The sequence below is a fragment of the Tamandua tetradactyla genome, chromosome 8 (genome assembly GCF_023851605.1).
Source record: "Tamandua tetradactyla isolate mTamTet1 chromosome 8, mTamTet1.pri, whole genome shotgun sequence".
NCBI lineage: Eukaryota > Metazoa > Chordata > Mammalia > Pilosa > Myrmecophagidae > Tamandua > Tamandua tetradactyla.
The window spans coordinates 76,941,477-76,958,371 of NC_135334.1; the positions used below are offsets into that span (position 1 = coordinate 76,941,477).

The following is a 16,895-nucleotide window of genomic DNA, read 5'->3' on the forward strand; positions in this document are numbered from 1 at the left end:
AAAAGGACAAAGTTGGAGGATTAACACTTCCTGATATTGAGATTAGATTTAATAGATGACCAAATTTATTGTCAATTGATTGCCAACAAGTGTCCCAAATCCACTGAACTGGGAAAGACATTTTTTCAATAAAGGGACATGAGAGAACTGGATATCAATAGTCAAAAGAATGAAAGAAGACCCTTATCCTATACGCTACTCAAAAGTTAACTCAAAGTGGATCAAAGACCTAAATATAGGAACTAGTTCCATAAAACTCCAAGTAGGAAATATAGGGAAATATCTTAAAGACCTAGTAGTAGGAGGTAGCTTCTTAAACTTTACATGCAAAGCACAAACAAAAAAGAAAAAAATAGATAAATGGGAACTCCTCAACATCAAACGCTTTTTTTCAAAAGACTTTGTGAAAAAGGTAAAGAGGCAACCAGCTCAATGGGAGAAAATATTTGGAAATCACGTATCTTATAAAGGTTTAATATCCTGTATACATAAAGAAATCATACAAGTCAATAACAGAAGAACAAACAACCCAATTATAAAATGGGGTAAAAATATGAATAGACATTTTTTTCTGAAGAGCAAATACTGATGGCTAAAAAGCACATGAAGACATGCTCAATTTCTTTAGTTATAAGAGAATGCAAATAGAAACTACAATGAGATATCACCTCATACCTATATAAATGGCTGCTATTGAACAAAGAGGAAACTAAAAATATTAGCGAGGATGCGGAGAAATTGCAACACTTATTCATTGAGGGTGGGAATGTATAGTGGTAAGCTGTTGTGGAAGACCGTTTGGCAGTTTCTTAGAAAACTAAATATTGAGGTATCCTACAACCTGGCAATATCACTACTCTGATAAAACCAGAAGATCTAAAAACAGTGACACAAGCAGATATTTGCACACCATTGTTCATAACAGCATTATTCACAATTGCCAAAAGATGGAAACAATCCAAGTGCCCATCAACAGATAAGAGGCTAAACAAAATGTGGTAAATACATACAATGAAGTATTATGCAGCAGTAAGATCAAATGAGATCTTGAAGTAACTGACAACATGGATGAAACTTGAAGACATAACTCTGAGTAAAAGAATCCAGATGCAGAAAGATAGATACTGTTATGATTTACCTTGGTGAAGTCAAACTCAAAACCTTATAATACAGACTATAGGTGTCTAGAAATACATAGAAGCTAGAGGTAGGTAAATGGATACCTAATGAGGTTGAAGTTAAATGTGAGGTAATGGATAGAAGTTAAAGCAGTTCATTAGTGGGTTCATAAGTAATACTGCTATATAGAAGGTAAGCATGATTGAAACCGGTTGTAGAGAGCCATGTATCCCACCAATTAATACTACAAATATAAATAAGTACTTGCACAAACTACTTCAAAAGGTATGAATCTTGTACTAAGTGTTAATAATAGAGGGAGTTAATGGGGAAAACTACTATTGTATGCTATGGCTTATATTTAACAGGAAGACATCAATAGTACCAGGGTTAAATAACTGGGGAGTGGCAGGATGGGGAGGACAAGAGTTAATGGGAGGTTTGGATTTTCTATTTGGTGAGGCTGAGATTATTGGTCATTTTTCTCTTTGGAAAATTGTCTAAAATGGAGAGTGTTGATGATTTTAAAACTAAATGAAGATAATGTGAGACAGGGATTATTGACTTTGTACATTATCCATGATGCCTGGTGGATGGAGGTGACCAAAGGATACATTGACTGAGAAGCAGAATGATGAACTCCAGTGCATACATATGATGGAGTATTGTGCAGCTACAGAAAGGCACAAAGTCATGAGGCATGCAACAAGATGAATGAATCTGGGGGATATTATGTGGTACAAAATAAGCCAAAAGCAAAAGAAGAAATATGGTATGGTATCTTTTAGAAAATAATTATAAGAAAATTGGGGCTGCAAGCTGTAAGCTCTCACAGTAGTCATATTTAGTACGGATCTGTGAAAGTTATTTCTAGATTTTGAGATGCTGTTCTATATAAGTGTACCCTGGTATTTCCCTCGAATTGGTACCTGTGTGACATGTACAACTCAGAGTTGAAATTCTCCGGCTTTGAAAGTCCCCATTGCTACATAGAACAATGGTTAAAGAAACCAAAAAAGTGATCAGACTTCAGTTAGAGATAAAAACAAAGCTGATCGTCTCAGGACTAAGGTAAATCAGGATACAGGGTAAAGGATTACATTGTTTGTAATTTAGAAATTAATCTACCAATGAGACCAAAATAAGAGTGTTTTATTTTGTCCTAAACCTGAATTCTCTGTAGCACATGATATACAGAGAAATGCCTGGATAGCTCTTTTAAACAACTCCAAACGCATGGAGTCTAGAATGGGAATGAAGGCTTGTAATTCTCTATAGCTTAGTGCAATACTTGGATACATCCCAGACTGGGGTGGGCTGATAATTAAAAAGTATTCATAGGGTCTCTTGAGGGAATCAATAAAAAATATAGAACTATGAAGCTTTACCACAGGGGAAACCCCTGATACTGTCTCAAACATTAGAGACTCCAGAGTCAAGAGACCAAGTTCTTGGTCTTGAGGCTTGCTCTTATGAAGCTTATCTACGTAGCAGAGAAGCTAAATCTAACTATAGTTATGCCTAAGAGTTACTTCCAGAGGACATCTTTTGTTGCTCAGACCTGGGTTCTCTCTCTTTAAGCCCAACTCTGCAAGGAAAATCACTACCCTACATAGGACATGACATCCATTATTGAAAGTTGCCATGACTCTTAGGGATGAACTTGGCCCTTACATTGTTGGATTGGCCACACCTTCCTGGCCAAAAAGAGGAAAAGAAATGTAACAAAAAAAGATATCATTGGCTAAGAGAGTTAAAATAGACTCGAGAGGCTATTCTGGAGGCTACTCTTAACACACAAGCTTCAGCTAGATATTGCTGATTATTATAGTTTGCCAAACCTCAATCAATACCATTCCTGTTAACCATAAAAATCAGTGTCTTGGAGCAGCTAGAAGGAAAAACCTGAAATTGTGTAACTGTAATCCATACCAAAATCTGAAATCTGTTCTATAACTAACTGTTGTGGTGTGCTTTGAAATTTACTGCTTTTTTTGTAATTATAATATATCTCACAAAAAATGCATAAAAATGGAAAATTACAACTATTGGAGAGGATATGGGGATTATGGAACCCTCATTCATTGCTGGTGGCAATGTAAAATTACCACCAGCAACTGTGGAAGAAAATTTGGCAGTTCCTCAAAAACCTAAGTATAGAACTACCAAATGACTAGGCATCCCTACTATTCCATATATCACCAAAAGAACTGAAAGCAGGGATTCATCAGATATGTTCATAGCAACGTTATTCACAATTGCCAAAAGACGGAAGCAACTCAGGTGTCCATTAACCAATGAATAGATAAACGGAGATGCTGGTAGCACAACACTGTGATTGTAAATAAGAACACTGAAATATATATTTGAATGTGGTTAAAAGGGGAAATGTTAGGCTACATATATGATAACAGAATTTTTTTGTAATCCATGGAAATGTACTATACAAACAGTGAAATCTAAGTTAAACCACAGATTATAGACAATAGTACAATTATAAAAATGTGTTTTCATCAATTGTGACAAATATTCCACACTGAGCAAGGTGTTAATAACAGGGTGGTATATAGGAAAACTGTATTTTATACATGATTTTCATTAAGCCCATAACATGAGTAATAAAGAAAAAATAGAACAGAATATTCATTTCCCTTTTCACTTTTGCCCTGATGATAGGTAAATAGACCTATGTTATTTTTTAAGTGTCCTGCTGATAGCTGTGAGGAAAGTAACAGTTATATCCATGTGCACACATAAACATTACTGCCCAAGTTTATAAAATATCACAAAATTGTCAGGCAAATTGACATGATTTATACACACTACTCTTTGACACTAAATATACCATATATTTTGCTTCTCTGGATTTTGTGTATATATATATATATACATGATTTGGAATTTTAGGAGAATACCAACAGCAAAGTGAGTCTAATCAACACCACCAGGTGGCTAACTTTTAAGTAGGACACGAGAATTGGAAGGAATCACAAGGAGGGGCTGAGATAATTTTATTACTTTATAGACTCCATGCTCATTTTATGTAGTTAATTATTTTGTTTAAATTTTTATTTACTCCTTTGCTCAGTATTGAGCAAAGACTTCAAACTGCTCTGCAAAGCAACAAGTTGCATTAGACCTATAAATTGTATTAGAATTGATTCTGGAGTTAAAGAAGCGTGTGTGCGTGCATGTGTGTGTGAGGAGGGTGAGGTGCAGTTTGGGTCTCGGACATATCACTTAAGAAGTTCTAGAAAGGAGGATTTTATACAGGAAGGAGACTAGAAACCTGAGTTAAGATAAACAAAGGCAAAGTAATTACTACAAAGAGGGACTTCAGGTACATTAACAATTTGAGCTGGGCTGCCTCTGTGCAAAGGATGGTATCTGAGTTGAGGTAGATGAAGTATAATCTATAATCATATTTCTTTCCAATGACTTGGGTTCAGTTTATTTAACCAACCGTAGTATATAGGGAATACTGCAATATTTAGAAACAGACTGTAGGGATTGAAACCACACCCTATTGCTCATTAGCCATGTGATCTTAGTTAAATTACTTTCCTTATCTGTCTAAAGTTCTGAAATGAGTTTAAAATGGCTACATGGCAGGGTTGTTGCAAAGCATGTCTGATCCAAGATAAATCTTCAAGAAAGTGTAGTTACAGTTACTGCTTAACCTAGGCTTAGGAGAACATGCCAAAAAAAGAGCTATAATGTACTTGATTCTGACATATATCAGATTATCAGGAAGTCCTTATAAAAGGGGGTTGCAGATTTTAAATTCTGAGCCTCCCTTTATTTCACACAAAACTTTTGATAGATTTTACAATAAGAAGTTCATACTAGGATACAACTGAATGGCTTATCCTTAAATATTTTCACCAAATCAGCATGTATTCTTAAAGATTGAAGCATTCCAAAATGACTAGAAGTTATGTTCTGTTTGGGGGAGAAGAGAATAGCAATTGTTTGGTCCTATTTGCCTAGGTTTTAATGGGTGAAGGATACTTTCTGAATGGTTTAAAGCAAGTTTGGTCTTAAAGTATTTTTCAGCCTCAATTGCAAACAGGGTTTCAGGCTGGAAGTCACCTTCCTATCCTTCACATTAGGTTAAAAAGAGAATTGAAGGAGAGATAGAAAGAGACAGAAAGTATGAAGGGACAGAAACTTGAGGGATCAGCGAATTGACAGGAAGAGCTCCAAGACACAGAAAGGATGACAAAGGTGTTAAACATATAAAAGCAATGTAATGATTATTTTTTCCTAAACGTATAAGAATGAAGGTAGGCAATAGCTGCTCAATAGATCATACCCACAAATTCTTGCAGTCATTTCTCTTAACTCTTCTCCTATCAGGAAGTTTTCTCTTCACTCTTCCTCCTATAACCTACAACATTTCCTTTGGGCAACTGGCCACAGGTAAGGATCCATGCTCCTATAGCCTTACTTACCAGCGGGAACACCTGCAGAGGTTGAAAAACCTTCCCCACCATTATTCTGACATTCAGTTGCCTAAGCAGTAAAGTTTTTGTACAGTGACCACAGCCTCTAGAATAAAAAAGAGCAAAACAAAAAAAGCTAAGCATGTGTTGGAATTCTCTGAAGATAGTGGGAGCTGCAAAGCTCTGAGATCGGGGGGTGGGGGGGTAACTTTTAGTAAGATAGGATGCCATCAGGCAGACAGTCTATGTACTGATTCTGGGCCCAGGCTCCCAAATTTAGGATAAACACAATTTAATTAGCTCATGTCCAAGGGGAAATTTCCCTCCCCCACTTTTTTTTTCTTTTTCTTGTAGAAGCCTTAAGTATTTTAAAATCAGAATTTCTGCAATTTGTTCTAATCTCCTTATCCTGAAGGACTGTGTCCTTTTGGGGAGACTTTAGAGGAGAAGCCATTTTCTTGAACTTTGCACCTTCTGCAGACTCACTTTATTCCTTTACTCATGGTCTTCTTCCATTTTCAAAGCAAGCGATGGCTTTTCAAGTCTTTCTCACATACCATCACCCTGAGATTTTGGCTGCCTCCCATTTCCACTTTAGACTTGAAACTAGTATATTATCTATATTTTAAAGTCAGATGATTATCAGTCTCTATTCCCCAATGCAGACTAAATCCCCATTTACCAAGTAAAGTTATTCATTCACAGATTCCAAGGATTAGGATATGGACATCTTTGGTGGCCCATTATTTCTGCCTACCACAAGGGTTATTTTTGTTTTTGTTTTTTTTCAAAGTTTACTTATGCTGCATTTCATTTATAGTGTTTTTTTCTCCTTGTGATTTATTTATTTAATTTGGAACTTAATACTCTACAATTCACCTCTTAATATACTATGTATTTGTCCAGAGAGTACTAGTGTTTGTTTCTTCTAAGTTTCAGCACATCTTTCTCAAGCATAGAAATTTAAATTAATTTATCTGCTTAAGTTTTATCTAGACCATACATAAAGTATGAATAAGCCAGAATGATGGCTCATGATTGCCTGGGTTTCAACCTTGTCTTTTCTATGTAAGAATTGCACAGTGTTGACCATTTACTTAATTTTTTAATTGCTTAGTTCTTTTATAATGCTGAATTTTATATACTTAAGTATATAATGTATATTCTGAAGTAAAGATTATTGATTTCTTATTTTGAGATTTTAAAGTTTATTTTCAATTCTATAATAAATAATTATTATTTAAAAATAATTTTAAAATAATTCAGTTTCTTTTGGAATATTCAGTATTATTTTAAAACTTTTTAGAGTATTTAATTATAGTTGTTTAAGTTCTATCTCTAAGTTATAATATTGGATCCCTGTATATTTTTTTCCTGTGGCATATTTACATCTGTCTTATAAATCATACTTTTTGTTAAGTTTCTCTGCTTGATTATAATAGTACCAGACATTTTATGTAAAAAATAGAAGCAATTTGAGGGCTAAGATAATTTTATAGAATATTATTCTTGGGTAGCTCATTTATATTTTCTTGTACCAAATGGCCATGGACACTAACCATCTTGGCTATCCTAACCTAATCAGGATTTGAGATGATTTAAAACTAGGCCACTCCCTCTGAAAACATGTCTATCTCTGACTTTTACACATATAGCAGAATTATATGGTGTTCCCTTCCTTAGTTTGAGTAGTATGTTGGACCTGACCGCTTCTGTGGGCCCTAGACTCCTTTTTTAGTATCTATAGTCCCTTTAATCTACTGAAAGCTCTACTCATGTGGAACCTCTTCATCCCCATAGCACATCTAAACTTAGTCAACTATCAGAGGCAGAGAGATATTTTCCTAAATGGGTGTCTCTTAGGCATTTTCTATTCCTGTGGAAATTTCCTCTGCCTCAGCACGAGAAACAACTATTCCCTAGGCTCACTGTCCCTATTCTTTATGAAGCTTGGTGGTTATGGTTCCCCCAGACTTCTGGGGCCCCTATATAAAAAAGACAAATTAGAAACTTCTTTTATCACAGGTATATGAACTAGCAATTTTTAAGATCCTTAGAAACATTGTCACTGCCTTGAGCATTCAACCAGGAGCAAGAAACCAAAAGCATAAAAATGAATGAAGTGATGTGGAAGAAGATGTGGCCTACAGAACTGGGTAAGTCTATTACAGGGAAGCAGGTCAAAGCTAGGAGGGAAAAAAGACAACCTGTGTGTAAAGGAAAAGTAGGAAAGAGATGATGGGCAACAGAAGTGATTGGTATTGGGAAGTTGGAAATTGGGTAAGGAGGAAATATGAATGAATTTTATATGAATAAAATATGCAATGTAATACAAATTACATTATGAGATATGGCTGGCTATTTTAGAGACGTGATCAGAGAAAATTTGAACAGGTAGATAATAAAGAGATTTAGATATTTAGACAAATAGAATGCCTGTAGCTTGGTGGACAAGGGGGGATGAAGATATATTTTGAGATTAGAAATAATAAAACTGTCAGAGGAGCATTCTGGGTGATTTGAGCATGAGGGGAATAAAGATGAGGAGGAAGGAAAATGGGTACAAAACTAGACATATACTGGAACTTTCCTTTTCTTATACATGAGGAAGAAAACTTGCTCTATGTAATATCTTAAAAGTAATATCAATGGCTTTCTTTTCATTCTGAGAACAGTGGAGTGCAACTAGCACACTGTAAACATGGGAATGACTTCACTTGACTATGTTTTAAGAATTTATTGACTATTTTGAGGAATAATGATTGTGGAGGCAGCACATAAATGGAAAGAATAAGATGAGCTTAGAGACTAATAAAATAGCATAAAAGAGACATGTTAATGACAGTGGTGAGAAGAGGAAATGAATAGATTATGATACCTTGGTCATAGATACAGCATTATGTGTTGATGAATTGCATAGGGGTAAAGCAGTTTGAGTAATCAAGAACTATGCCTTGTTTTTCTACCAAGCAATTGTACAGGAAGAGTTACATTTATCAAGATGGGAATATTAAGAAACATCAAGAGTTCTGCCTTAGTTACATGATGTTTGCTGTGCCTATTACACCTATAAGTTGAGATACCCTGTATATTGTTTTATCTATCTTTACTGTCTGGAAATTAGTGAAGTAATCAATGATGGAGATGTACCTTGAAGTCATGAAGGTATACAGAATTCTTTAAATTACACTGTTGGATGAAATATGTTAGGGAAAACATGTAGTTATTTAAGAGAAATAAAACCAGAACCAAGAACTGGGACATTATTATAATACTGAGAAATCTGACAGTGAAGGAGGACCCAACAAAGCATTAGCTAATGAGGTGAAAGGAAACAAAAGCAAGTGTTGCTTAAAAAAAACACAACAACAACTATATATATATATATATATATATATATATATATATATATATATAGGTAAAAGCATGGGTGTCACATGCTGCTGAGAATTTTAGTATGATGAGGACAAGGTTATTCATTTGTGTTTGGCAACTAGAGTTTGTAGAATAAGTAGACTAGAGCTGTTTCAGCAGGGGCCTGGGTAGGAAGCCAGTTTAAAGAGAGATGAGATAAAATAAAGAGGACATTACAGTCTATATTCTCTCACAGCTCCTTTTCATATATTTTGAGATAATTCCAATACCTCCATCATCCTTGAGAGGTGATAACTTTTTATGTAATGGTTTTCAGGCTTTATCACCAGAAATATCTACATATTTTTACTGTCAATGTCTAGGGTTTCAATTCTCACCATAAAGAAGTCCCAGTGGGCATCCCACTGTGTTGTAGAGCCAAGGCTAAGTATCTAATATGGAAGCTTCCTACTTTTAACTCCCCGTTCATTTAGGGCTTACTTCCTTTTTGCTAGGAAAACACAATCTTGTCATGGCAGTAGGATATCTGCTGTGAAGTTAGGGAACTTTAATGGAGTTAAAGGAGCAAAATTGGCTGATTATCTTCCTTCTCCTCCTTATACTTTCTAAGTCCCAACAACCACTTAAGGCAACACTGTCTTCACAGATTCTCACAACTCACCCCCTTCTCTCCCTCCTGTGCTTAATAAAAGCTGACATTTTCAGGACCTGCCTTCCTCTGTTTTGTTTTCTTTCAGACTTTTTTTTTTTTTTGCTGAAACACAAAGGGAAGGAGTTTGAAAGAGATGACAGGGATGTTATTCAGGGAAGCCTAGCAAAACAGGAGAAACTGTTTTATGAATGGCATCCATACACCAATTCCTAGTTTGTGATGGAGAATCACTATGGAACAGAATTGAGATGTTTCTGAATTGAGAGGTAGATTGATTCAGTGGAAGATGCAGAAGCTTTAGAAGCAGGGATGACTTCTAATAATTATTTTCCTTTAGATGGCTGAATGACATCTCTAACCTTCAAATAGCTCATCTATAATAGGACCTCTTTGTTGATCTCAGAGAGATATTTTGCAGCTCAAAACAATGTTGAATAATAGTATACACATAATTTTCAGAAGTCTGAAACCACCCTTAGATATTAAGATGTGGTTATAAGTCCAGAGTTAAATTTAAGGAATTGTCTAATAGGATCTCCTTTTTTGAACCATATAAAAACCTTAATTTAAAGCTTAGTAACCCTTGTAATGAGTCACTAAAGCATGAGGTATAGGACATGAGTAGTTAAATGGCAAGACTGTAGTAGCAGACTTAAGATACTAGTTTGAGTGAAGAAAGTGTGCTGGTGAAATAGTTTAAGTATCAGAGGGAAAGGATTTTATTATTTGTATTTATATTGCTTTGGTATTAGGTACTGCAGGTGGTAGTCTTAAGGCCATAGCTTCAACTTCTGAACAAGATGTCACATAGATGCAATTGTCTATAGGTGAGAGATTGCTATTTTTGGAAATCTCCATCTATATGATAAGATATTGATATTGGCATTTATTAAAGTTATTAGAGTTGTGTGGTCTTAGGCAAACCATTTCAGACTCTAAGCTTCAGTCTACTTATTTATAACATGTTTTTCTAGTGATTTCATAGAGATATATTATGGCACAAATATGATAATTTAAATGTAAATAATTCAAATTGAAAATGGAGCATGGGAAGCATTTGTGTACAGTTAATTTACTTACCCATAAAATATTATAAGTAGAACTGATTCCCTTAAGAACTGAAATTTGCTAAGATCTAATAAGCAAAGGAACAAGAACAAGGAAATCAAGAAAATGGCACCAAAATGTTGCAATTATTATGCCAGTGGATAGCCATTTGGGCATGGGGTTAATGTCATTCTAATACCCAAGGAGCAATCAGGCTTGGATTAACAATATTTTTCATGCCTCTGTTAGAGATGGCCCAAAGCTGTATCCACAGATGGAAGCCTTAGATAATCAGCTTTGAGTTCCAGTAACAATAAAAAGGAGACTGCAGGATGAACCAAACCCGATATAGCTCACAAATCGATTATATCCATAGAGCAAATGTTACAAATTTACTTAAGGGAGACTCTGGATTTTTTTGCAGAGTAAGAACATATAAATGAATCTTGACAGAAAATATGGAAAAGAAACTGAACCTCAAATACCTAAGAGTGAATGAATAAAGTGAGTACTATTTACACCTGGATTCCTATAGACCTCTGTTTCCCATTCAAACCAGTTTGAGGACTGATTCCTCCATCTCTTCAAGTGGTAATTACATTCACTTTGCATACATTGTTTTTTGAAGTCTTATCTTATTAAAATTCTTCTAAACTACTTACACAAAATATCCTTTTTTTGTGGTGGAGGAGAATGGATGCTTAACATAAAGAGGTCAGAGCCTCAGAACATATCCTTACTGAACATCATATGCAAAAATAAATGGCAAAAAAAAAAATTGCTTCTAAAAGCAAATAACAAACAAGCCTATAAAAATAGCACTACCAAACAGGAGAATGTATTCTAAGCTTGGGGGTGGTGGTGGGGGTGGTGAGAACTTCATAGAGATGGTGCAACATCCAGAAGCATTACAGTTGACTACATGATAATTAGAAACTGTTTAAAGGATTAAACTAATAAATTAAGAAAGAGGGAGTCACAGTGGGTAGGTTTCAAAATATTTGACGAAGTAGCATTTTACAAAGAATATAGATAGGTAAGAGTTAGGAACAATCTCAATAAGAGAAATATGAGTTGCTATTTTTTCTCTTCTTGTGTTTTTTTTTTTTTTCTTTTAGGAACACACAGTTTCAGGGTAGGAAAATCGCTGCTTGGAACAGCATCATGATAGATTCTAATTCCAGTATTGGGCAATCTGCTTCATTCTACCTCACTGGAATTCCTGGCTACGAGAGTGTGCATCACTTTATCTCCATCCCCTTTTGTATGCTCTATGTGGTTGGGATAGTGGGCAATTGCACCATCCTTCACATGATCCACACTGACAAAACTCTCCATGAGCCTATGTACTACTTCCTGGCCATGCTGTCCCTTACAGACATGGGTATGTCTGTCTCTACACTGCCTACTGTACTGAAGATCTTCTGGTTTGATGCCTTGGAGATTGACATCAATGCCTGTATAACCCAGATGTATTTTATTCATACTTTCTCCTTGATGGAGTCATCTGTGCTCCTAGCCATGGCCTTTGACAGGTATGCTGCCATATGTGATCCTTTGAGGTATTCCAGTAAACTTACCTCACAGTGCATTCTTTATATAGGGGCCTTCATTGTAGTCAGGTGCTCCACCGTTCTCCCTGTCATCCTTACTCGTATTCCCACATTTTCCTTCTGTCACTCCCATGTTCTCTCCCACTCTTACTGCTTGCATCAAGATGTAATTCGGCTGGCTTGTGCTGACATCTCTTTCAACATTGTATATGGCTTATTTGTCGTTGTATTTTATTGGGGTATAGATTCTCTGGGAATCCTTTTATCTTATGCTTTCATCCTCCAGGCTGTGCTAGGCATTGCATCCCAAGGAGGGAAGTTCAAGGCCCTCAATACATGTGCCTCCCACATCTGTGCTGTGCTCATTCTGTATGTGCCAATGATAGGCCTATCTCTAGTGCATCGCTTTGCAAAACACTCCTCCCTGATAATCCACATATCCATGGCCAATATTTACCTTTTAGTTCCACCAGTACTCAACCCAATTATTTACAGCATCAAGACAAAGCAGATTCGTCAAAGATTCCTAAGGATATTATCACCCCCCAAAATTGGGCTTACTCAAACTTAGAAGACAAAAAAAAAAAAACCCATTAGTTTGATCTTTGAATTCTCTTTCTTCTACATGAAGATCTCCTCTTTAGAACTTCTTGGACACATTTGGTGCATAATTATTCTGTAACATTTCATAAGTGCCATGTCTCCCTTTATGGAAAATGTTGCACTTGTTTCTATCATTACTTATTTGCTTTAAGACATCTGAGCATCATGAAATATAAGAAAGAATTTATTTAATTCAAATAATTTATGAAGCTACTTTTCATTCAGGCTAGAAGAGTAATCCAATTTTGTATGTTAAAATTAAGACAAGGAAGTTAACTAACTATTCAAAGTTCACAGAGATAATATGCAATAGGATTGGCATTGGAAACTAGGCAAAATTTGTTTTTCTTGAGGAAAAGTGAGGCAAATTTTGGAGTAAACCATTACCAGATAGCTGTTTGAGCTTAGAAATGCAGTAAATGAAAAGATGTTTTGTAAGAGTTAAAAGGTTGTTGTTTAACTTAAAGCTTGCAGACATAAGTCTAAGAGGAAATGCAGACATGAGCTTTCAGGATCTGGAACTTCAATAGAAGCTGAGATATGCAGATAAAGCACAATGAGGTGTGGAAGAGACTTGCTTAAGGGAAATTAACATCCTAGCCTTCAAGTATTTACTTCCTGGAACTTGTTTTTGCATTGCGTAGCTTTGGCATGCAAACAACTTTTATCACCTTTCTTGCTAGTATATAATTTTGTACTTGGCTGAAAATAAACTTGTCTGAAGACTGATGTCTCAAGATCCCCTGATCCCTTTCTCTCTCCCATTTTACTTTAACATTAGGGTCATAGCTGCAGCTGCGACAATGTTTGTTTTTTTTTTCTTTGTCTATAGAAATGAATGTTAGAAAAACTTTGAGCAATAAATACATACGATTACTTGTCCACAAAGGTGAAGACCTACAAGACCAATCAAGACTCCATACTAAAACTGTTGTGTATTCATCATAAAGTGAGGTAACAAAATAAATCAAACCACTTTGGTCAGTATCTGACCATGTGCAGAACTTTAAAAATACAGCAGGAAATAAGCCAGTGAAAACATCATCAATTGTAACTCTCCAAATCTCTTGAAGCCTCCCTACATTTCCAAGGAAAGAAAGAGAAGAGAAACACAAACAGAATAAAACTAATTTTCAGTACTCAAACCTAAATCTTACACTCTACTTGGAGGATAGAAACAGGGTTGAGATAACTGGAAAGAGAATTCAAGCAGAACCCAACCAAATTGCTTTTACACAAACACTGTTTTAATAGACCCAAATGAAACTCCTCTTGGTGAAATAATAGCACGTTGAAAACATAATTCAATGCATTTTGTATGATGTTATAGCTGGCATCATTAGAAAAGAAGAAAGACCATAGGAAAGAGTGAAGAAAAAAAATTATACAGATTCATGGTTTAAAAAAAATTCAGGAAGTAGACATATTAAGAAACAGAAGGGAAACCTTAGACCACAAATTTTGCAGTTGCAAATGAAATTAAAAGTGCAAAACCTCTGAGAAAAAATCGTTTAAAGAGAAAATAAATTGTGAAGGCAGATTTTAGAGCAAAGGTCTCCAGTGAATGCTACAGAATACCAAAAAAATTATAGAAGTGTAGTGAAAAAATTGGCATGGCATAATCAATAGTTCAAGAAATAAAATAAAAGACATCAATAAAATGAAGAAGAAATGTTAATGATAGTAAAATAGTTAGTTAATAACTGAAGATTTACGATCTCCATAATGGGGAGGCATTATAATAGAGAACAGGATAAATTGAGTAGAAAAGACCAGAAATATTTTCTATTGTGACAAAGGATTCACATTCAGGCATATGCTGGTGAAGTTTTTAAAAAATCACAAATAAGGAAAAATATATGGGAAAAAATCAAGTCAACTGTATGGGAAAATATAAATCAGAATGGACTCAGATTTCTTCATAAGAATAAAATTAAAATATAATGTATGACTGTTTCTTATGGGTAAATATATAATGAAATATTTTATAACAAAAATGTTAAATATTTGTTTGTTAAATTGTATAATGCATGTGCTCTATCACTAAATAATCTATGAGGCATTGAAATGGGTGTAGGTATAAAAATTAATAAACCTGTATATCATTTGGTAACTGTTGAACCTGTGTGATGGGTATATAAAAATTTATTTTGTTATTCTCCCACTTACGTATATGTTATTTTCCATAATGCAAAAGTGAAAAAATAAATAACTAATTCAAAATAAAAATTTCAACTAACAAAGAGAATTCTGGTGTTTTATTCCCTGGAAAACTACTTTGATCTCCTACCAGATCCTAAATATACATTTTTTAACAGTTTCTGTGAATTTTTAAAGTTTATGCTATCAGCACCTTTGAAAGAACCATTCTGTACTTTTCATAGTATCTAATTTATGACCACAAGCTTTGCCTTCTTTTTTCCTTCTGAGTTTCAAGTGGTCTTATCTTCACTCCTGAGATTCTCCCATTCTGCCTAGAAGATTTTAGGTTTTGCTTTAAAATAAAATAGGGCTTACGAAGTTTTAAATAATACAGCCTCTGTCTGCTTAAAACTCTTTTTTTCTTTCATGTGTTTAATATTCATATGTGACAAAGACACTATTTCTTAAATTCTGATTGTGTGGACTTTTTTTTTCACAAAAGTTGTCCAAGCTCCAGGGACAATCACAGTTGGTTCACCTTCACTCTGCTCCATGCACATTCCCACCGGAGAAACGCATTCAGTCTCCTTTACTGAGAGAGAGGCCTTTGTCTCCTTTCACCCTAGGCTGACTTGCTCTGTTTCTTCTCTTTGCCTCTCCACTAGCACCAGATTTTTTTTTTCTACTTATTGTATGAAGGAAAACTAAATATACAAAGACTTTTGTGAAGCTTTATGTCTCACACTTGGGCAACTAGCTTCTTTGAGGTCCCCACTCTCTCTTTGGAGAAAGGATAAAAGGGCCATATTTGTCTGAGAAAACAAAAAAATGAACATTAAGCTTTTTGAAAGAAAACGTGAAAAAAATACACAGATGCAAAATTCAAGGTTTCATAAACTTGTAAATAGAGATGGTAAAAGTGACAAACACAGAAAGATATATATATACATATATATATATACATATATATGAAGAAGGCATTTTCCCTTTGTATTAGTTAAGGCCCTGTCAGGAAATGGATGTTGTGTTCAAATGGGCATATGGAGAAGGGCACTGGGCATAAGCAGTGACTTTCACTACAAGGATCCAAACATCATCGTGAGGTGTGCCAGCGGGAAAAAGAGGGGTAAATATCCCAGCTTCATTTTCCTTGGAATTTCATTTTCTTATCAGTTCCCCTTTTTGGTCACTTGTAACCAGAAGCCAGAGAGCAAGAGGACCTGTTGATGTGTCCATTGTGGTCACAACAAAGAACAAGGTAGATCTGGAAAACAGACCAAGCACCCTTTTCTCTCAGAAACCATTCTGACATCATATGTTTATATGCTCTTGGGTCTGGTGACCAAACCTTAGTTCTAAAGCTGTGTATTTGTCCATCACATTATCTCCTTTATGAGTGATTGAGCTCATGACCTAAGCTTCTCAAAGAACTTCTTTTTTCATCCCGTTGGTGATTGGGAGTGAGAGATATAATTTTTTTTTTATTTCCTTCCATTGTATACTTTAGAAATGTATAAACCACTTGCAAAAAGCTTACTTGGAATAAAACCCAAAGTCTAATAGTATTCCTCTAAGTTTAAGATTTTTGATCATATAAAATTTAGATGATACTAAGTGATTTAAATTAATATTGAAGTAATTAAAGAATAAGGAGAATGCTGGAGCATCCAGTATCTGAGAAGGCAATAGGGACCAATAATTTTTTTTTCTGGTTATTTCAGAGGGGAGCTGAGGAAATGGAGATGTGAAGTCTTTTCTGGTGATAAGATATATAAATAATGTTTCATTCTCATAAGCCATTGTTGTTTGGTGGATTCTTTAGTAATTAACTATTTTTTCGTAAGAACTATTAGTCCACTAACGTAATCAATTCCTGATAAAACCAGGTCTCAACTGAGTGTGTTAAATGCAAAAATGTCTGAACATTAGTAAGCTATGTCATATATGTAATAAATTCTG

The 16,895-nt window shown here is 35.0% G+C and overlaps 1 protein-coding gene across 1 annotated transcript; it reads left to right on the top strand.

Annotated features, from left to right (window-relative positions):
- The first annotated feature begins 11,802 nt into the window (after positions 1 to 11,802).
- LOC143645165 (olfactory receptor 51G1-like) lies at positions 11,803 to 12,762 on the top strand. The gene has a single exon (XM_077114738.1). It carries the CDS (start codon positions 11,803 to 11,805, stop codon positions 12,760 to 12,762), a length of 960 nt encoding a protein of 319 aa, XP_076970853.1.
- Positions 12,763 to 16,895: the final 4,133 nt, after the last annotated feature.